At 43.2% G+C, this 23,214-nt stretch overlaps 1 protein-coding gene across 1 annotated transcript in view; it reads right to left on the bottom strand.

Annotated features, from left to right (window-relative positions):
• The window catches only part of efcc1 (EF-hand and coiled-coil domain containing 1), a 75,693-nt gene that overhangs the window by 33,057 nt on the left and 19,422 nt on the right, over positions 1 to 23,214 (bottom strand). The window contains exons 3-4 of the mRNA XM_033633910.2: positions 2,373 to 2,515; positions 804 to 939 (exon numbers count right to left, since the gene is read on the bottom strand). Coding sequence (XP_033489801.1) covers positions 804 to 939; positions 2,373 to 2,515 — 279 coding nt within the window. The remainder of the gene's footprint in view (positions 1 to 803; positions 940 to 2,372; positions 2,516 to 23,214) is intronic.

Here is a 23,214-nt window from a genome sequence, read left to right as displayed (position 1 = left end):
CTTTTGGCTGCATTTTCTCTGCCATTGTTCAGCAAACTCCTGCTAACTCGTTATTTCTGCTGAGGGAGGGAGGGACGGAGGGGGGCTCGGGCAGGACGAGACATGAAGGCATCTGATTGGTTCTTTCCATTCGCACCGAATGGCAGGAATTGGTCAGAGTTTTTACAGGCCTGCAGCTGCCACAGAGGTCAGATTTTTTTCATTCCTTTTTCTGAACACATTATGTATTGACTACTCTCAGGATGGAAGGACCATTTCACCCAATATAACAAGAAGTGTTTCTGAACAGGATTACCAACTATAACTTAAAGACATATTATATAAAGATTTTTTTCGGGAACTGGTGAAGATCAGCTAAAAGTAGAGTGAAGATTGTATTTACATTCATTAGATGAACAGAAACTTGACCCAAATAAATGCTTATGTTACTCCGTGCATGGATGTGTGTAGGCCATTGTTTGCTTATGAGCCATTACAACTTGGAAAGGCAAACACATCAGGACTGAACTGTGTCTGTCTGTCAGTTTGTTCTGGAGTTGTTCTGCTAACCAAGGGGCAAAAAATATTAATGCAGCTTTAAACATTACATTCGTTAAAAATATCTGTCATAGATACTTGTTAAAGGCTTCATGTTGCTTCAATAGATGCTCAATAACATTTGTAGAAATGTATCCCTAATCTAAAAACTATGCTGGGCCCTATTATGCTAGCTATCCTATCATAGACAGCAAACTGAGGTGTACCATTAAGTAGTACACCTCTAGCTTGCTGTAAGCTAGAGTGATTATGTGGATGTGCGGTACCTTTCCCCACAGCAGGACAGCCTGGTCAAGATCCTCTTCACCTCATCCACCTGCCTCTGCTGATCTTCAGTCCACTTATCCTCTTCCTCATCAGATGCTGCTTGGCCCTCCACCGAACGGAACAGCTGCTCCTCCACTACAAGTCACAACACACTGTCATCATTAATGCAATCATTACTATCACTGTCATAGAGGACAGCAGCCAGAAGTGTAGAGAATAAAAGACTTGAGACTAGAGCTGAAAAAAAAAAATAGTCAATCAATCAGTCAGTTAAAAGAAAATGAGTCTGCAACTTTTTTGATGATTAATTAATTGTTCAGGCAAAATTTCAGGCAAAAACACCATCCATTCTCTGGCTCCAGTTTCTCCAGTGTGAGGATGTTCTGTTTTCTAGGGGGTTTGGACTATTGGTCGCATGCAGCAAGCAATAAGATGCCACTTGTTACATGCATTTTTCACTACTTTCTCGCATTTTATGGAAAAACTACAATTACCACCCTGCAGTTGTATGCTTCACTGCACCAGTCAAGCTTCTCTTCTAGCTTACATACATGTCTGTAAAAACATGGATGCTTCACGCACATCTTCCCCTCGAAAGCACAGAAGATCTATACAATCAGCACAGTTTCAAGGTGGGCACCCAAGATTAGTGTCACCGATTCAGTATCTGACCAAATATCTCCCCTTCGAGATATGATGTTGAGTTGGACAGAAAAGTGTTTATGCAGAACATTATTAATTAACATAATGTCACAATGAAGTTCACCTTTGATCTTTTGAATGTAAAATGTCATCACTTCATAAGTATGTCCTATTAGACATTTGTGTAAAGTTTTGTCATAGTTAGCATAAGAATTTTTGAGTTATAGCCAAAAACATATTTTGTGAGGTCACACTGACCATGACTTTTTACCTTCAACCCCAAAATTCTTCTGTTTATTCTTCAGTCCAAGTGGACATTTGTGTCAAATTTAAAGAAATTACTTTGAAGTGTTCTTGAGATATCGTGTTTACAAGAGTGAGACAGACAAGGTCATTGTGATCTTGACCACCAACTCTAATCAATTTATTGTGGAGTCCAAAAGGATGTTTGTGACAAACTTCCCTCAAGACGTTGAGATATCATGTTCAAGAGAATGGGACAGATGGACAGACAGCCACCCTGAAAACATAATGCTTCCAGCCACAGCTATCACCTTCACGCGGAGGCATAATTAATCAACTACTTGGGGGCGTCAGTGGCTTAGTGGATAGAGCAGGCACCCATGTACAAGGCTGTTGCCGCAGTGGCCCGGGTTCGACTCTAGCCTGTGGCCCTTTGCTGCATGTCATTCCCTCTCTTTCTCCCCCTTTCACACTTGACTTTCCTATCAATTAAAGGCAAAACTGCCCAAAAAAATATCTTAAAAAAAAAAAATCTATTACATAATGCACTCTGAATTATGAAACTGGTTCTTAAATTATGAAAGGGTAAATTAGCTACTTTCTTTGTCATTAGAAACTGTCGACTGCTTAGCAGAGAGACGTTAGGACTCTGTCCTTTCATGAGAAACATGTCTTACTCTCACCTGGGGTCGTCAGAGCACGCCCTGTTGGAGAACATCGGTCATGTTGGGATTCCGAGCAACACCTCTGGCCCTGCCTGCTGCCAACACTCAGCTGCTGCTCTACCCTGGTGCTGCTTGGGAGTTGTAGTTTTGACACCTCCGACCTGAAAAAGAGCACTGTAGGTTTAGTATAGCTGTCTGACTGCATGTTCTCTATGTGATCCTGTATTTGCTACTGCAGTGTAGCCTATGTCTCTGCACATAAACTGGCACTAACCGAGGGGCTAAAACTGCTCTTCAAATTTGCACAGATGAAAAAAGTTGAGTCCAAACCAATTGCCAACATCAAAGAGAACATATCATGTAACAGAAGGTAGTGTGTGTTAAGCCACATCTATAAACACCATGATAATTTTATAGCGGCCTGTGATGTTGTATGCCAAATCTGGGTGGGGTAATTGAAGCCAGACATATCTTTAAGGCATTTTTACAGTAAAGTGGGTCAGTGGTAGAATGGCCCTGTTACTGTACAGGAGTTGGCTTGTGAGGTAAAAGCACTCTGACTGACACTGGATGAGACAAAGTCAGAGCACAGACCATCTTTAAAGCACATTAACAGTTTTATTGGCTCTGTTACACATCTTTTCATCTGCAGATGTAAAGACATGTAACACTTTAATTCTATATATCATATTGTCCCTTGTGTCAAAGACACATTTAAACATTTGTCAATGAAAAAACGGGTGGGAGTGCAGTTTGTCTGGATCAATCTCTCTGTAATGGCTTGAATTTGCTAGGTTTCTCCTGCTGTCTGCTCTTTCGTGTTTGGGGAAATCCAATAGGGGGCCTTCGTAAATCACAGTATAAGTGTTTCCAGATGATGATGTCTTGCTAAAAAGAGAAAATCTCAAAAAGGTTTTCAACAGCCTGACTCACTGAAAAAAAAGTCATGGAGCACTCATGCTTATATCCTGTTGGCACAAGGCAGACTATGCTGTAAGACAACATTATACTCTGCATCTGTGTACTACTTTAAGGTCCTTTGTGCAAAAGCAGAGAGAAACGACTGACTTCACTGAAGGTCAATTATTGCAGCATGATTTCAGGCAATCAATCAGAGAGTCATGTTTAAGTTAGTGGGGGCCACGGTGGAGGAAAGAGAGTTAGTTCATGAGGGCCAGCAGCTGGCGTTGCACCAACATGGAACTGGTGCCTGCACATGGACACACGCTGTGGAGACACTCAGACTGTGGAATGAAATGGTGGAGGGCTTTTTCAAATGCAGGCTTTGGTGTGACTAATTGCACATTCATTGACAGTGGCTGGAGGGAGGCTGCAGCCTGTGTCCAGTGAATACTGTAGCAAGGCCACAGCTTCTGGCCCAGGCCTTTGACATGCATGGAGGTTTGAAATGGCTTTGTGTCCAAAAATACAAAAAAGGCAACAAACACCATCAGTTTTGAAGCTAGTGAAACAATGACCCCCTAATTGTCACATGAAAGCTAGCTGTAACTTGTTTTTGACTTGTGCTAGACTGTTTCCCATCTGATGGTTTGACAGTGCTGAGGTATTTGCTGATTATGCTGGGCATGAGAATTCCAACTGGATGAACACAGACACCTGAAAGTAGTCCAGACAGACATCCTGGACAGTAGTCAGACTGTGGGATGTTGGCAGAAAGAGAAAAAATGTAATCAGTGTTTCATTAGACAGGCATTGCAGCTCTCACCAATGTACCAAATGCAACAGCATCATGGGTGGGTTTGACCTGCCAAAATGAAAATATCTATTCATTTACTAATTTTGCTGAGAAAGAGAGAGAGACAGAGAGAGAGTATAATACACTGCAGATTTCAAAGACAAGTCTTTATGTGAAAATTTTCTACAAGTAGTGAGAAAAATCCTTGCATTTTGTGCACAAAAATAACTTGAAGCTGCACTACACATATATATTCACAATACAATGTGAAATGAGTTGCTCATAGTGATAAACCAGCAGAGAATGATCAACTGATTTACAGTTTGCCTCAGCTCTATGGAGTGTTTAAGCCTCTTTCAGCTAATTGTTTTGGTATCCAACTGTATTGTTTGGTTCAGTCTCGGTGCTCTCAATAACCATATTTCCAGCAACAGCAGGCAGCTGTTTTCAGTCAAAGAGCTTTGATATACACTGCACAATACCTGCCCAGCACCAAATCACAGATAGAAAAAGCAAGCCGCTTAGTATCGTGTTTGGGTGCAAGTTATTTCCCCTAAGGAGGATGAAAACTGCTGAGCCCCCTGAGGGTCATAGTTTTTGTTCATTCCCTCACAATATATTTTGCTTTAAAGTGCAATATTTTGCAATCCCTCATGTTTTCTGTTCTCTTGCAATAACTTTTCCATTCTCTCACTATACCTTTGCATTCTTTCGCAAAAAAATTCCGCTGTCTTACAGTACTTGCTGTGAGGGGTGTCATATGCTGTAAAGCCCTCTGAGACAAATTGTGATTTGTGACATTGGGCTTTATCAATAAAACTGAAAAAAAAAAAATGTGTGGAGCGCCTAGGCCAGTTTGGGTCCGATTGACTGTATGCATGCAGGAATAATTCAACTACCAATCATATTATCTGTGGGTGTTAGTCCGACTTTTCACACAGTAAATCAATTTTCTCTAACTTCATGTTAACATACTGAGTGGCTAATGCCAGAGCTCATTCAATGACACTGCAGAAGACGAGATAGAAATCAGACGGCACATATTAGAGTCATTTTGAAGGGAAGCAGGGAAACTTTGCTGATATTGAACCAGCTGTGTGTCAGCGCATTGTGCGCAGATTAACGTTGTTTGACTTCTTCCCCCCGACAGTCCAGCTGCCAGTCTGGGTGCTGGGAGCGGCACAGGGGTGAAGCTAAACACTGTTCATCTGCACACACTGTGATCCCACACAGCTGGTTCAGTATCAGCAAAGTTTCCCTTTATATTCATTGTCTTCTGTGGCGATCAGCAGTGATGCGGTGGTTCACTTTTACTCTGTGATCCGTAGGCTTTAGCTTCAATCTTTATCTTGTTACCTTGATTCCGTTGCTGTGTCAGTCTGACATCCTGAATATATCCTTCAAATGCCTACTGTAGACCCTTCTGTCTGCTTCTGTCTGAAATCACTTTTTTGTTTTACCAAAAATTTGAGAGTATTTCTCCAGGGAGTGCAGTTAGCGACAGTGGGAGCGCCATGCCAGTCTAGCTCCGAAACCGAAAGTTTGTTGGACTTAGCAACAGTAACTAACAGGGGTGGGCCTTAGCAAAGGGTGAATTACACATGTCAACATGGAGGACTCCAGTTAAAATGTTTCTTAACCTGGCAGTGATTAAGCACTGGCAGTGTGTTTCTGCCATCCCGACAACGAGCGCAGTGAGACTATTCCTCAGCTGGATTTGTCATTAAGAATGGAGAACCCAGCTTAGTGTGAGTGACTGTAGCCTGTGTGTGTTTAATTATGGGTGCAAGTCAGCACTGCTAGCAGCAGCAGCCATCGTACTGTGCAGGTCAACATCCAAATGCTTGAGTTGAATGTGGTTGCGCATTGCTCTAGTCGCATTGCTTGTACAGGTGGGTGTTAAAGCCTGCTAGGCAAAGAAGCCTGACGCGCCTCCTACAGCGCCATTGGGGCAGCTGCAGGGTCATCAGCCGGGGACCACCGCTCATTGGAGTTTCGCTCTCTTTAACCCCAGAATGCCTCCTGGTGGCGAGCGGCGGCAGGGACGTCTCCCTGCCACTCTTGCAGCTGCCCCATTTCATTGTCCAGACCCTCAACTTTTGTCTCTCCTCCTCAGCCATAGCCAGAAGCTTCCTCTCTCTGCTTCCTCAACAAGGGCCTTGGTAGAGCTTTGCAGCCTTGTCCCAGTTTTTCCAATTCCCGAAGCAGCCAAGTTGTTGATGTACTGACAAAGCCGCGACAGCCTACTTCCACGGGGTAGATGGTTGTGGACCAGCCTGCCTCCCTGCACTCAGCGGCCAGGTCTGAGTACTTGGCTCTTTTGCGCTCGTAGGCGGCTTGGATTCCCTCCTCCCATGGGATGGTGAGCTCTATGAGCATGGCAGACTTAGCAGTAGCAGACCAGAGCACGATGTCCGGCCGGAGTGATGTGGTGGTGATCTCGTGGGGGAACTGCAGCTGTTTGCCAATGTCAACCCTTATGCATCAGTCCCTCGTCTGCCTTCCTCACTGTTGGATCAGAGGATTCTTTCAGGTCCAGGACTAATCTGGCCTTTTCCTGTTTGTAGCCCAGGGTGATGGACTGGAATGGCAGTTGCAGCGAGTTTGTCCCGAGTAGGATTGTGTCAGAGAATCGTCGCGGTAGGCCCAGCCATTTCCGGATGTATGCGTTGGCTATCCGGTCCATGCCATTGGCTGTTGATGATGGAATGTCGCACATCTTCAGTGGCCACATGACCCTTTTGTACAGTGTGAAGTTGTAGCACCACACTTTGTACCTTCCGGGGAGCTGGCTCTTGTTGATACTTGCGAGGCCTTCTGAGAGTTGTTCCTGTGCTGCCTTACCCGCTTGCTTGTCTGACAGATCTGCGCTGTACTACCGCCCTAGGCTCTGTATGGGCTGGCTGGCCAGTAGGGGGATTTGCACACCTACTGCGACAAAAATGGTGTTGTCATTCCTGGAGCCTTTTTGTAGGGAGAGGCTTCGTGACTTGGAGGGTTTTATTTTTCATCCGTGCCCATGTCACTAGTTCATCCAGCCTCTTCAAGCACCTTCTTGTGCATGGTGCTGTCTGCAGAACTACGGTGACATCGTCCATGTAGCTTCGGAGTGGTGGAAGCCTTTCCCCTGTCTGCAGCTTTATTCCTCCCATGGTCTGTTGGGCTCCGCAGAGGATGATCTCAAAGGCTGTGACAAAGAGGACTGGAAAGATGGAACAACCCATGGCGATGCCTACTTCCAGTTGCTGCCATCCTGTTGTAAAATCCTGGAGGCTGAAGCACATCCGGAAGTCCCTGAAGTAGCTGCTTACTAGGTTGTTGATGGACTCAGGGACGTGGAAGAACTCCAAAGCAAAATGGATGAGTTTGTGAGGGACGGACTCATAAGCATTCGCGAGGTCAAGCCACACCACGTGAAGGTTGCTTTTCTCCTGCTTGGCTCTCTGGATCTGCCCCCAAATCATTGAAGAATGCTCCACGCATCCTGGAAAGCCTGGCACTCCTGCTTTCTGGCAACTGGTGTCAATGTAGCCATTTCCTGTGAGATAAGATGTCAATCTCTTGACCATGACTGCAAAGAAAACTTTCCCCTCGACGTTCAGTAGTGCAATGCTCCTGAACTGGCTGGCTGACTGTGGCTTCTATTCTATCTATTCAGGTTGAGTAATTCTGAGACTCACATGCTGACGTATTGCGGTAAGCGAGTTGTGTCATTTCCGGTGTTTCTGTGACAGTGTCTCTGTACTGCTCTGGTGAATTCTGCTAGCCTGCTTTCTCACCTCAGTTGCTTTAACGCTGCTTTAACGTCTACTTCAAGTCATAACCCACACTGGTTCTGTTTAAGCACTTATAGCTCTCCTTCTTTCTACGACTTTCTCGCTAATCTCTTAGCTGTTGTTTGCACGCTCTTAGCCTTGTTAGCTACTTTAGCTTAGCCATGGCTTCTCCTTCTCCTGCTCTTTCTTGCCCGGTGTGCCAAATGTTCAGTTATGCCTCTGCCTCCTTTAGCGACAGTGGTAATTGTAATAAGTGGAGCTTATTTGCTGCGTTGGAGGCGAGGCTTAGTGAATTAGAAGCGCGGTTCCGCACCATGGAAAACCATTCAAAAGCTGCGGTAGTTAGCCAGCCCCCTGTAGCCGGTGCGGAGCCACATAGCATAGCCTTAACATCTGCTAACTGTCCTCCGGTAACTCCCGTTCAGCCGGGAGGTTGGGTTACGGTTCGCCAGAAGCACAGCTCCAAGCAGAAGCCCACGGTTCACCACCAGCCTGTTCACGTTTCCAACCGCTTTTCCCCACTCAGCGACACACCCGCTGAGGATAAAACTCTGGTTATTGGCAGCTCTATTCTGAGGAACGTGAAGTTAGCAACACCAGCGGCCATAGTCAAATGTATCCCTGGGGCCAGAGCGGGCGACATTGAATCAAATTTAAAACTGCTGGCTAAAGCTAAACGTAGATTCAGTAAGATTGTTATTCACGTCGGCGGCAATGACACCCGGTTACGCCAATCGGAGGTCACTAAAATTAATATTGCCTCGGTGTGTGAATAGGCAAAAACGATGTCGGACTCCGTAGTTTTCTCTGGACCCCTCCCAAATCTGACCAGTGATGACATGTTTAGCCGCATGTCATCATTTAACCGCTGGCTGTCCAGGTGGTGTCCAGCAAACGATGTGGGTTTTGTTAATAATTGGCAAACTTTCTGGGGAAAACCTGGTCTTATTAGGAGAGACGGCATTCACCCCACTTTGGATGGAGCTGCTCTCATTTCTAGGAACCTGGCAAATTTTATTAGTAATTTAAATCCCTGACAACCCAGAGTTGAGACCAGGACAGAGAGTTGCAGTCCTAAACGCCTCTCTGAGCTTCTAGTTCAGTTACCCAGCCATAGTTTTCATAGTTTTATACAAACGGTGTCTGTCCCCCGACCACCTAAATTATTTAAATCTAAAATTAAACAAAGAGGAGTTGTGCATAACAACCTCATAAAAATTAAAACCTCTTCTGTGACAGAAAGACAAAACAGGAGAATTAAATGCGGACTGTTAAATATCAGGTCTCTATCGTCTAAAGCAGTGTTAGTAAACGAATTAATATCAGATAATCATATTGATTTACTCAGTCTCACTGAAACCTGGCTGTGTCAAGATGAATATGTTAGTCTAAATGAGTCCACTCCTCCCAGTCATAATAATACCCACATTCCTCGAGGCAGCGGCCGAGGAGGGGGAGTTGCAGCCATTTTTAACTCTAGTCTGTTAATCAGCCCTAAACCTAAACTAGATTATAATTCATTTGAAAGCCTCGTTCTTAGTGTTTTACATCCGACCTGGAAAACCTCGCAGCCACTTTTATTTGTTATAGTGTACCGTGCTCCTGGCCCGTATTCTGAATTTGTATCTGAATTCTCAGAGTTTTTATCCAGTTTAGTTCTTAAATCAGATAAAGTTATTATTGTAGGCGATTTTAACATTCATGTCGACGTTGATAATGACTCCCTGGCTACCGCGTTTATCTCATTAATAGACTCCATTGGCTTCAGTCAGGGTGTACATGAACCCACTCACTGTTTTAACCATACCCTCGATCTAGTTCTGACGTATGGAATTGAAATTGATAACCTAAAAGTCTTTCCACAGAATCCCTTGCTATCAGATCATTATCTGATTACTTTTGATTTCTTTTTACTCGATTACACGCCACTTAGCAACAGTTACTATACTAGATGTTTATCAGATAGTGCTGTCACAAAATTTAAGGAAAAGATTACTTCGTCGTTAAATTCAATACCAATACCTTCAGTAACAGAGGTTTCCCGTGCCGACTTTAACCTCTCCCAAATTGATCATTTTGTTGATAGCGCCGTAGGCTCGCTGCGAACAACGCTCGACTCTGTAGCTCCTCTTAAAAAGAAGTTAACAAAGCAAAGAAAGTTTGCTCCTTGGTATAACTCTCAAACCCGTAGGTTAAAACAAATATCGCGAAAATTTGAAAGGAATTGGCGATTAACCAAACTGGAAGAATCTCGTTTAATCTGGACAGACAGTCTCAAAACTCATAAGAGGGGCCTCCGCAATGCCAGAGCAAACTATTACTCAGCATTAATAGAAGAAAACAAGAACAACCCCAGGTTTCTTTTCAGCACTGTAGCCAGGCTGACTGAGAGTCAAAGCTCTATTGAGCCTTGTATTCCTTTAGCCCTTAGCAGTAATGATTTTATGAGCTTTTTTAATGACAAAATTCTAACTATTAGAGGCAAAATTCATGACCTCCTGCCCTCGGATGGTAGGCCTACCTATCTAACCTCAAACACAGCTGTAGAATCTAATATATATTTAGATTGCTTCTCCCCAATTTCTCTTCAAGAATTGACCGCAGTGATTTCTTCATCTAAATCATCAACGTGTCTCTTAGACCCCATCCCAACTAGGCTACTTAAGGAGGTCTTTCCTTTAGTTAACACTCATATATTAGATATGATCAATATATCCCTATTAACAGGCTATGTACCACAGTCTTTTAAGGTAGCTGTAATTAAACCTCTCCTAAAAAAGCCCACCCTGGATCCAGAGGTGTTAGCCAACTATAGACCAATATCTAATCTTCCCTTTATGTCAAAGATCCTTGAGAAAGTAGTCGCAGACCAGCTGTGTGATTTTCTCCAGGATAATAATTTATTTGAGGAATTTCAGTCAGGATTTAGAGTGCATCATAGCACTGAGACAGCTCTAGTTAAAATTACAAATGACCTTCTGATTGCTTCAGACAAAGGACTCGTCTCTGTTCTTGTTTTATTAGATCTTAGTGCGGCGTTTGACACAATTGACCATCAAATTCTACTGCAGAGACTGGATCACTTAATTGGCCTAAAAGGTTCAGCACTAAGCTGGTTTAAATCTTATTTATCTGATCGTTTTCAATTTGTTGACGTTCGTAATGAATCATCCTTACGTACCAAAGTTTGTTTTGGAGTTCCGCAAGGTTCTGTGCTCGGACCAATCCTATTTACTCTATATATGCTTCCTTTAGGTAACATCATTAGAAATCATTCTATAAATTTCCATTGTTATGCGGATGATACACAGTTGTATTTATCGATGAAGCCAGAAGAAAGTAATCAATTAACTAAACTCCATAACTGCCTTAAAGACATAAAAAATTGGATGAGCACCAATTTCCTGATGTTAAATTCAGACAAAACTGAAGTTATTGTTCTTGGCCCCAAACAACTCAGAGACTCTTTATCTGATGACATAGTTTCTCCAGATGGCATTGCTCTGGCCTCTAGCACTACCGTAAGAAACCTCGGAGTAATATTTGATCAAGATTTGTCTTTTAATTCTCATTTAAAGCAAACCTCACGGACTGCATTTTTTCATCTGCGTAATATTGCGAAAATTAGGCCTATCTTGACCCGAAAAGATGCAGAAAAATTGGTCCACGCTTTTGTTACCTCAAGGCTGGATTACTGTAACTCTCTATTATCAGGTAGCTCTAGTAAGTCCTTAAAAACTCTCCAGCTAATTCAGAATGCAGCAGCACGTGTACTAACAGGAACTAAGAAACGAGATCATATTTCTCCTGTTTTAGCTTCTCTGCACTGGCTCCCTGTAAAATCCAGAATTGAATTTAAAATCCTACTGTTAACTTATAAAGCTCTAAATGGTCAAGCTCCGTCATATCTTAGAGAGCTCATACTGCCATATTATCCCACCAGAACACTGCGCTCTGAGAACGCAGGGTTACTCGTGGTCCCTAAAGTCTCCAAAAGCAGATCAGGAGCCAGAGCCTTCAGCTATCAGGCTCCTCTCCTGTGGAATCATCTTCCTGTTACGGTCCGGGAGGCAGACACCGTCTCCACATTTAAGACTAGACTTAAGACTTTCCTCTTTGATAAAGCTTATAGTTAGGGCTGGCTCAGGCTTGCCCTGTACCAGCCCCTAGTTAGGCTGACTTAGGCCTAGTCTGCCGGAGGACCCCCTATAATACACCGGGCTCCCTCTCTCTCCCTCTCTCTCTCTCTCTCTCTCTCTCTCTCTCTCTCTCTCTCTCTCACTCTCATCCTATTACTGCATCTTGCTAACTCGGCCATTCTGGATGTCACTAACTCGGCTTCTTCTCCGGAGCCTTTGTGCTCCACTGTCTCTCAGAATAACTCATACCGCAGCGGTGCCTGGACAGTGTGACGTGTGTGGTTGTGCTGCTGCCGTGGTCCTGCCAGATGCCTCCTGCTGCTGCTGCCATCATTAGTCATTAGTCATACTTCTACTGTTATTATACACATATGACTATTGTCACACAAGTATACTGTCTGATATTAATACATACTTTCAACATATTGTACCACAGTAGCCAGAACTATAACTATAATATTATTACTTTCATTAATGTTGTTGTAAGCTACTGTCATTACCTGCATCTCTCTCTCTCTCTCTCTCTCTCTCTCTCTGTCTCATTGTGTCATATGGATTACTGTTAATTTATTATGCTGATCTGTTCTGTACGACATCTATTGCATGTCTGTCCGTCCTGGAAGAGGGATCCCTCCTCAGTTGCTCTTCCTGAGGTTTCTACCGTTTTTTTTTTTTCCCCGTTAAAGGGGTTTTTTTTGGGGAGTTTTTCCTTATCCGCTGTGAGGGTCTTAAGGACAGAGGGATGTCGTATGCTGTAAAGCCCTGTGAGGCAAATTGTGATTTGTGATATTGGGCTTTATAAATAAAATTGAAAATTGAAATTGATGTTGTGGGACTCCTGCTCTTTCGGAATGAACACTACTACAGCTCTTTGCCACTCTGATGGTATGAGTTGGTTCTTCCATGCTGCACTCATGAGTTTCCAAAGGCATTTCAGCACTTGGGGGCAGTTCTTGTAGAGCTTGTAGGGGATTCCGTTAGGCCCTGGAGCTGAAGCTGACCTTGCTCTCTTGTCGAGTGATTATATGCAAGTTTATTTTCTGACACAGCCTACATTGTTTTCATTTTCTAGATGAAAGTACTGCCAACCCACATTGGTTTTGTGAGAGGACATTGCTCTTATTTCCCACCGTGCTGTTTAAAAACTCTTACTCTAGCATTACCGTGGGGGACTGCTGTTTGACGGCTCTGTAGAACCCACTAATCTAATCCCTAATCTCACCAGAGTGACAACATAAATGCTGTGCTATGACTACAGCCAAAAGAAGTCAGACACCTCCTGTTACCTGCAACCTGTACACAGACCCATATCTCATTAATTTCTTAAGTTTTTATTATCAAACCAAAAGTTTTTTCACCTTAGCAACTCAGTGAAATGCTGTAACTTTTATATTGAACAGGTGTTCACATTAGCTAACTTGTTTCCACCATAAACTTTGTAAACCAAGAGATGTGGCCACTATGATGGCATCCATTGGTTTGTGGACTCTTATTTTGAAGCCTCCAGTTCAGCATTTCAGCTGTCACCATCTTGACTTTTTGGAGTCAGAAGTGACCATATTTGGACGAGAGGGTGGAGCTGTGGAGAAGCGAGGGGTGGATCTGAATCAAAGACTGTAGGCAGACAGCCTGTCACTCAAGTGGCCCCGCTCTTAAAAATGTATTACTTTAAGCCCTAATAAACCAGGCTTGTACCATGCATGCTGTAATCATGTTTATTTCTGCTGTAAAGTTGGGCATTTTAACATGAGTGTCTAAGGGGATTGACTTACTCCTGAAGCCAGCCTCAAGTGGCCATTATAGGAACTGCAGTATTTGGCACTTCCACATTGGCTTCATTTTTCAGCCCTGGAAGTTTCCCCTTTGCCAACATGCTTTTTCTTAGTTTGCACCACAATGAATAAATATTGCATACACTGAAAAGTACTGAATTTCATGTCTCCCTCTGCTGGTAGGCCATCATGATAAGAGCATGCATGCACAATATTCCACTACAGAAGAGACTTGATGATCACCAAAATCAGGGGATTTATCGATATCGGTATTGGTTATCAGTCGAATGAGTTGTTACATAGCTGCATATTGGATATTGGCAAAAAATCCAATACTGTGCATTCCTAACTTTAAATGCTCATAGCTTGTTTTATTTTACAGCATGAATCAGTCACAATACTCTACTGAATCCAATTTCCAGCAGTAGTTTTTTTTAAAAACCCTGATAAACCAAATTTATGCTAACTGCTCAGCACCATGCAGTATACAAACAAAGTTAATGACAAACATATGAGAAAAGTGAAATGTCTAGCTGCTAAAGTTTTTCTCAGCCTTTGGTGAAGGTCAAAACAAAGCCAAAAGGAGAGAGAATACTGCACTTACATATGCAGCAGGTGGAAAGATACACAACTTCAAATGAATGCTAATGTTGAGCCATGTCTGCTGGAATAGCAAATAGTCAATTGTTTACTAACAGGTATGGGCCATAAACACTGTATAAGGTCACTTTGAGGCCTGTGTCTCTGTCACTTGCTCTAAAAGCGTATTTATACTTGTGTTGTGTGTCAGCTCTATACAGAGCCTATGCCGTAGCCTACACACATGGCCTACACCGTTACCGATACTTGTGTGGTGGTGTTTCTGTGTCACTCTGCAGTTACACTTCTACACTAGTTGGCAGTGGGGCTTCTGTGAAGTGCTGTAAAGCTTAGTTAGTTCAAAACACACCCAAAGCACACATTAAATATGGCTTAATAGTGACAATCTCAAACACAAGTATACACATCGGCTTCATCATGACTCGCAGGAGTCAGACATTCGTCTTTTGCTGGACACATTTTCCTCACAAATACAACATGCTAATGTTATGAGCACAAGCCTATAACTTTCTACATTGCATAAATTCGCCTAGCGGCTAGCTCAGATTTCGCATATGAAGCCAGGGACAACAGCAAGATTTAACAAAGGTAACATTACAAAATTAGGCTCCACTACAACTTGCAAGGCTCACTGACAAACAACTGTCTTACACTAAACACGTTTTCCAAAAAAGTACAACATGCTAACATTATAAGCACAAGCCTACGGAATGGGTCGGCCAATCTGGTCCTGTTGGTCAGTGTTTACTTATTCAGGTAACACTTGTGGTCCCGCAGAGTGAATGACCTGACATGGTGCGTTCGTGAATTCAGTCTGACACTAAAATGAAAGCCCTGTTGGTCAAAGAAACTAGGGATGTACCGAAATGAAAATCTGTGGCCGAAGCCGAAGCCGAATAATATTAAACGCTTGGCCGAATACAGAGTACCGAATATCGTTGTTTAGTTTTTCATTAGTTTTTGCAGATGAACCCCCTCCAGATTAGTGTTGTCACGGTACCAAAACTGGATCCCACTGTACGATACCAATGAAAATATCATGGTTCTGAGTAGTATCATGATACCACAGCGAAAATGAGGCAGATGTGCCTTTTGTCATTTATGAAAAAATAAATCACTTTTCTATTATAGGCTACATCAATGATATTTCAATGGAATAAATTACTTATTGACTTATTCATACTTCAAAAACAGCATCAATAAGTGATTAACATAGGGGGGATCAAAATAAAATAAGTAAATAAAATAAGAATCAACCAGCCACCCTCCTCCCCTAAAGAACAGTCCCTAAAGTGCAGTGAGGTTTGTGGGCCGTGAACGGCTCGTTTCTCCTCTGACACATCACATACCTGTGTTCGGCTGGCTCGACTGTTCAGGTACTTCTGGGCAGTCCACACGCCAAGAAAAGGATATTATTGGAGCCGACTTATCCGTCGCTGGTAAGCCGATGGCCACTGTATTTGACAGGAATACATTACTGTCTGTGTCTGTGACCCCCGTTCAACCCACAATTGGTGGGATTCGCCTTTCGTTCTGCTGGTGGTTGAAATCTGTAGGCTGCTCGCACAGCGTGCTGAATGATTTAAGCCTATTTTGCTCACTCAAAACTATTTTTAGTCGCAAATGCGAGTGCAGTGAGGGATGGATCGCCACACTGCCGACATTTTACTCCGCAAAATGTCGAACATCCTCTCGCTCGGCCCTCTCAACCGCCGTGTCTCCACTGAGAGAGCGGAGTACGAGGAAAGTTCCTGTAAAGTTATGGGCTCTGGATGTGACGTAATCGTTGCGCGACCATTTTGGCCGGGGCGACGTAGGGACGCCGTTAGCCGATAGCGGTGTCTGTAATAACTCACTAAATGGCCCGTGAAGAAAATATTTTTTTCCAGCGGATGTCTTAGTTACAACATGATTGAGCTAACTGGAGTAGTTTCATGTCGTATCCGACAACGGGAGGCTTTTAACAGATGACGTCCTGATTGTAGCTGATGCTTTCTAGACATCGTGACTTCCCATAACTGAATAAATACCACACATATCAACACAAAACTGCTTTGCTAGCTCAATCATGTTGTAACTAAGATATCCGCTGGAAAAAATATTTTTTTCACAGGCCACTTAGTGAGTTTTTTTTAGATGGCGGCGGAAGCTATATGAACGAGCTAACCCTCGTCTGCTGAGTTTTAAAAATGCCGGCTATTTTGTTGCTTTCTGTTGTCGTCACATCCCTCCTTGAGTATATCCAATCAGCACCAAGTAATCCCCAAGCCCCAGCCAGGAGTCATTCGGGGCCGTTCTGAGTACCTACCCCAAGGCAGGGACTTGTTTAGCCCCTGTAAAAGTTCCTGAACTCTGTCCTTCGGGGGTGGTTCTTGCGGTGGAGACACGCACCAACGGCCCCGGCCCCGTAAAATTATCCCGAAGTTCCTGCGGTGGAAACGGGCCTAGAGTGCCCAGAGTGTGCTCTGCCACTACAAGAGTGCAATGCTCAAGATAACTGAATGGTACATTCCGACAGCACTCTGAATTTATGAACGGTCCAGTTTGTGCTATTCCTGAATGCACCACTCGCATTATCTTCCTCAATTGTCTAAAACAAGCTAACAGAAATGGCTAGCTGGTGCTAGCTAATATCTGTGGAGAATTATTTTGCCTCCAGCTAAGCCCCGCCCACCAAAAAACATCACTGTTTACTAACAGTAAAAGGGTCTATTGTCTTAACAATATATTGTTTCTGGAGGAATTTAGCAGTATACATACCTCATCTCGTCTTTGATTCAGTACTATAGAAGTGGAGCACACAGATAAACAAATTTACTCTTTCTGAAACGTCTATATGGCTTTTCCCTCTCTTTGATCAGGTTACTGTGTCAAAAGCATCCCTTGGTTTATTTGTAGCCAAAATTAAATTAAGACTTGGAATAATTTAAGACTTCAGAATAATACACATGCTGCTTTCTTTGTATTGCATGTGATTGTGAGATTATTCTTTACCATTAAGAAAAAAGTCATCTTATCATTCTTATATTACTATGGCATTGGCCTGACATTTAAGCTCTTAGCAGAGTAATGCACCAGTGTATAATTAAGTATACGTGGAGGCTTTTGGTAGCCTTTGTCAGCCTAATTATTACTACATCCCTCAAGGCACTCACACAGGAGTAAGGTTATACATGAAGAGCTCTATTGTGCTATGTCAGGGCATTTCTAATTCATAGGATCCTGTATTCTGCTCCATTAGCAAAAGTCTAAAGCGTTCTTTGGGCCTTTGGGTAGTCCAGATGTTTGTTGTTAGAGCCAGGACACCCAGAGTCCTATCTGTGTTTATCACATTGCAGCCCCCCCACCCCCCCACCCCATCCATCCAGTGACATGGTTTCTAGGATACAGTAAAGCAGCTTCTGGGATTTGATTATTATTTAGTGGAGGACTTAATCCAAAAACCAATGGCTGTAACATTTACAGAGGGTAGTTAAGCCTGAGTGAGCAAAGTGCAAAGAAACCCCCAAAGTCAAACAAACGAGGGTATTAAAAGTAGAGGAAAATATACAGGGAGAGAAGTCCAACCAGGTCGGGTGGCATAAGTTTATAAGATATTTGTGTGTGATGTATTTCTGCTGATGTCAGCATACCTCTAAACCAGAGAGAAGGAAAGAAGGGCAACGATTCAGTGTGAAAATGATCCCACTTGACAGTGTGGTTTTTTTATAAGCTGTCCAAGAAAAACAGTAAGGCAGAATGCCACGGGTCCCAGACATCTTTGAGTGTGTCCTATCCACATTATTTAAAGGGTAGAAATGCCGTGGCAACACCTGCTCAACACAATGTTGCAGCTCTTGTGCGGAGGCAGATAAATGGTCTGCTAGACTCTCCTCTCCCCTCTGCTCTCAGGCACCATGCAGAGAGCATGAAAAGGTTTGGAGATTATTCCTCCCCCGAGGCCTGCCTTTAGAGGGCCAGGGGTTAGATGCATACAGAGAAAAAGTCTGCAGGCGTGTCGATAAAACAGAAAGTGTGTTTTAAACTTGCTCACTTAGAGACACATGTGTTTGCATGCTTCCTGAACTAAAAATAGTGACACCTGGAATCAAGAGGAGAATAAAACTGAATAAGTTCTGGGGTGACAGATGACCAAAGTTAATTTATGTGCACTCTACATCTTTTCTTTGGAGTACAAAAAAAAGATGGAATGCTGAATGAAGCCATTCCTGTCTTGGCCTTGCAAAACATGTCTGTCATTTCATGAACAAACAGTTGAGTGTTTGCTTCTTCTTCCAGATGGTAGGCTTTCCTCCCCCTCATTTCTTTTTGTTCCTCTTGCTGGGCTCCCTATTGTCCAGTCCCTCCGGCCCCCAGACCTCTATAGGCCAGAGTAACTGATTTAGACTCCCTTTACCTCCTGGAGTAAAAAAAAAAAAAACACATCTAAAAGTGACACTTTTAGACTATCCCATTATACAAAGACTAGAGGAGTGACTCCCATCAGAGTCTCAGCCTCTGATCTGTTGTGTACTGTCCAAAGAAATCAGATATTATGCAACAGCACCTACTTACGTTTCATACCAATGACCACATTTTCTATTATATTCAAGTAGGTAGAAGATGAACTGATCTCCAAAAGCTATGAAGTTAAAGACGAAAGATGCTTTTCAACATTTCAAGCAAGATTACTGTAATACATTTTGTTTTGTACAATTTTAGAGTGAGAAAAAGGAAAGAAGCACCATTCAAATCAGCTTGTTAGTACTATGGCTTGTTCACAGTCATCGTTAGAATCAATCAATCAATCAATTTTATTTATAAAGCCCAATATCACAAATCACAATTTGCCTCACAGGACTTTACAGCATACAACATCCCTCTGTCCTTTGGACCCTCACAGCGGATAAGGAAAAACTCCCCAAAAAAACCCCTTTAACGGGAAAAAAACGGTAGAAACCTCAGGAAGAGCAACTGAGGAGGGATCCCTCTTCCAGGACGGACAGACGAGCAATAGATGTCGTACAGAACAGATCAACATAATAAATTGACAGTAATCCGTATGACACAATGAGACAGAAAGAGACAGAGACAGAGACAGAGAGAGATGCAGGACAGACGGTAATGACAGTAGCTTACAACAACATTAATAAAAGTAATAATATTATAATTAACTAGAACTGCAAGCAGTTATGAACGGGGGCCAAGCCCCCTCGTGCGACTCGGTCCCCGCGTCCCGCGGAGCCCATGGAAGTTGTCCCCAAAGGACGACGGGCTCTGGGCGAGCGCATGTTTATGAATGTGTCATTTAAAATGTGGAAGTTACAGGCAAAACTGCCTTTGCATCCGTTATAGCGCCACCTATAGATCGATTTGCGATGAATTTGGCACAAAGCCTCTGGATGACCTCGGGAACGAGTGACTTAAGTTTGATGTTGAAAGCATCTACTTTGAGTGAAATATGAAACAATGTGTGTTTTTTAGCTAGCAAAAAAGATTGTTTGGTTGTCACAAGCGCATTTTGGGGCGGCAGTAGCTCAGTCCATAGGGACTTGGGTTGGGAACTGGAAGGTCGCCTGTTCAAGTCCCCGTCCGGACCAAAATATGGAGCGTGGACTGGTGGCTGGAGAGGTGCCAGTTCACCTCCTGGGCACTGCCGAGGTGCCCCTGGCCAAGGCACCGAACCCCCCAACCGCTCGGAGCGCCTGTCATGGGTGCCAAAATTCTTTTGATAACTTTTCATCAGACACATCTGGAGATTCTATGTGCAAAGTTTCAGGCAGGTGGCACTTAAAATGTAGGAGGAGTTCGAAAAAGTAGGTTTTGGACATGTGGCGAATTAGCAAAGAGAATGTGCAGCAGTAGCGGGTGGGGCCTGTGTCAAAAAACCCAGCTCTATCCAGGGAACACAGGGATATAATGTTTGTGAAAGTGTCATTTAAAATGTCTAAGTTGCAGGCAAAAACGCGTTTGCATCCGTTATAGCGCCACCTAGTGGAGTACATGTGCAATTTTTGGTATGGAAGATCTGTGTCCTATTCTATATGTACCCTTAAAATTTCAAAGCCCTCAGCATAATAGTTTGGCTGAAATTAATGTTTGTTGTTTATCTTGTAATAAGCCACGCCCACATTGACCAGTCATGACCACCTTCAAGATATGACCTCAGAATTGGCCCTACCAACCGAATTTCGTAGAAATCGGTGCAGCCGTTCAAGAGATATAAACTTACCGTATTTGTAGCGCCCCCTAGTTGCCAAAATTCGCCAAATTTGGCTCATACCCTCACAGTCTTATGCCAAGTTTGACCGAGATATCCAACAGTTTGCATTTTTATAGCTAGCTTTAGAAGTTTGTTTGTTAATAATTTGTGCATTTTTTGACCGAATAAAATTCTTTTGATAACTTTATATCAGGTCCAGTAGAAGAGTGTATATGTCAAGTTTCACGCAGATTGGAGAAAATCCCAAGGAGAAGTTCGAAAAAGTAGGTTTTCCAGTTTTCGCGATTTTGCAAAAAAACTTCCTAGGCGCAAGTGGGCATGGCCTATGGCAAAGTGATTCAGCTCTATTCAGGGAAGCTGGGGATACAAGATTTTTGAATGTGCGACATACGGTGTGGGAGCTATTGGCAAAAACGCATTGGCCTAGGTTATAGCACCCCCTGCAGGCAGATATACATAGTTTTTTGCATCTGAGGTACGTGCAGGGGTCTGGACCACCCCTCCAAATTGCACCGCCCTCCCTTGCACGGTTTAGCCTGCAGCACCACTTTTACCTATGGAAGAATAAAAATAAAAATCTTTACAAAAACAATAGGGTTCCTAGCACCGCTGGTCCTAGGAAACGCGTCTGCTTGCATTCCCTCGGCCCCTCGGGCTTGGCCCCCTAATAATAATATATTAATACCTGATAGTATACATGTGTGACAATAATCATGTGTATATTAACAGTAGAAGTATGACTAATGAAGAAAAGGCCAGGTGATGCAAATTTCAAAGCTTCATAAATACTCTGACTTCTGAAACCTTGTCTCAAAAATCAGCAGCCATGGGCTCCTCTAAACAGTTGCCTAACACTCTAAAAACTAAAATAACTGATGCCCACAAAGCAGGAGAAGTCTTTAAGAAGGTAGCAAAGTGTGGAAGACCAAGAAACATTCTGGGAGAGCTGCTTGTAGGATTGTTAGAAAGGCAAATCAAACCCCCCATTTGACTGCAAAAGACCTGCAGGAAGATTTATCAGACTCTGGAGGGGTGGTGCACCAGGGGTGGGCGATATGGCCCTACAATATTTTCATGATATTTCAGGGTATTTTTGCGATAACAATACTCTTGATGATATGACAAATTAGTAAAACATTTATTATTTATAACATTTATTATTTATATATATATACAGTACAGGCCAAAAGTTTGGACACACCTTCTCATTCAATGCGTTTTCTTTATTTTCATGACTATTTACATTGTAGATTCTCACTGAAGGCATCAAAACTATGAATGAACACGTGGAGTTATGTACTTAACAAAAAAAGGTGAAATAACTGAAAACATGTTTTATATTCTAGTTTCTTCAAAATAGCCACCCTTTGCTCTGATTACTACTTTGCACACTCTTGGCATTCTCTCCATGAGCTTCAAGAGGTAGTCACCTGAAATGGTTTCCACTTCACAGGTGTGCCTTATCAGGGTTAATTAGTGGAATTTCTTGCTTTATCAATGGGGTTGGGACCATCAGTTGTGTTGTGCAGAAGTCAGGTTAATACACAGCCGACAGCCCTATTGGACAACTGTTAAAATTCATATTATGGCAAGAACCAATCAGCTAACTAAAGAAAAACGAGTGGCCATCATTACTTTAAGAAATGAAGGTCAGTCAGTCCGGAAAATTGCAAAAACTTTAAATGTGTCCCCAAGTGGAGTCGCAAAAACCATCAAGCGCTACAACGAAACTGGCACACATGAGGACCGACCCAGGAAAGGAAGACCAAGAGTCACCTCTGCTTCTGAGGATAAGTTCATCCGAGTCACCAGCCTCAGAAATGGCAAGTTAACAGCAGCTCAGATCAGAGACCAGATGAATGGCACACAGAGTTCTAGCAGCAGACCCATCTCTAGAACAACTGTTAAGAGGAGACTGCGCCAATCAGGCCTTCATGGTCAAATAGCTGCTAGGAAACCACTGCTAAGGAGAGGCAACAAGCAGAAGAGATTTGTTTGGGCCAAGAAACACAAGGAATGGACATTAGACCAGTGGAAATCTGTGCTTTGGTCTGATGAGTCCAAATTTGAGATCTTTGGTTCCAACCGCCGTGTCTTTGTGAGACGCAGAAAAGGTGAACGGATGGATTCCACATGCCTGGTTCCCACTGTGAAGCATGGAGGAGGAGGTGTGATGGTGTGGGGGTGTTTTGCTGGTGACACTGTTGGGGATTTATTCAAAATTGAAGGCACACTGAACCAGCATGGCTACCACAGCATCCTGCAGCGACATGCCATCCCATCCGGTTTGCGTTTAGTTGGACGATCATTTATTTTTCAACAGGACAATGACCCCAAACACACCTCCAGGCTGTGTAAGGGCTATTTGACCAAGAAGGAGAGTGATGGAGTGCTGCGGCAGATGACCTGGCCTCCACAGTCACCGGACCTGAACCCAATCGAGATGGTTTGGGGTGAGCTGGACCGCAGAGTGAAGGCAAAGGGGCCAACAAGTGCTAAATACCTCTGGGAACTCCTTCAAGACTGTTGGAAAACCATTTCAGGTGACTACCTCTTGAAGCTCATCGAGAGAATGCCAAGAGTGTGCAAAGCAGTAATCAGAGCAAAGGGTGGCTATTTTGAAGAAACTAGAATATAAAACATGTTTTCAGTTATTTCACCTTTTTTTGTTGAGT

Source organism: Epinephelus lanceolatus, chromosome 1, assembly GCF_041903045.1.
Source record: "Epinephelus lanceolatus isolate andai-2023 chromosome 1, ASM4190304v1, whole genome shotgun sequence".
NCBI lineage: Eukaryota > Metazoa > Chordata > Actinopteri > Perciformes > Serranidae > Epinephelus > Epinephelus lanceolatus.
Note: the sequence above shows the minus strand (reverse complement) of the source record. Positions and strands in the feature narration are given on the sequence as shown.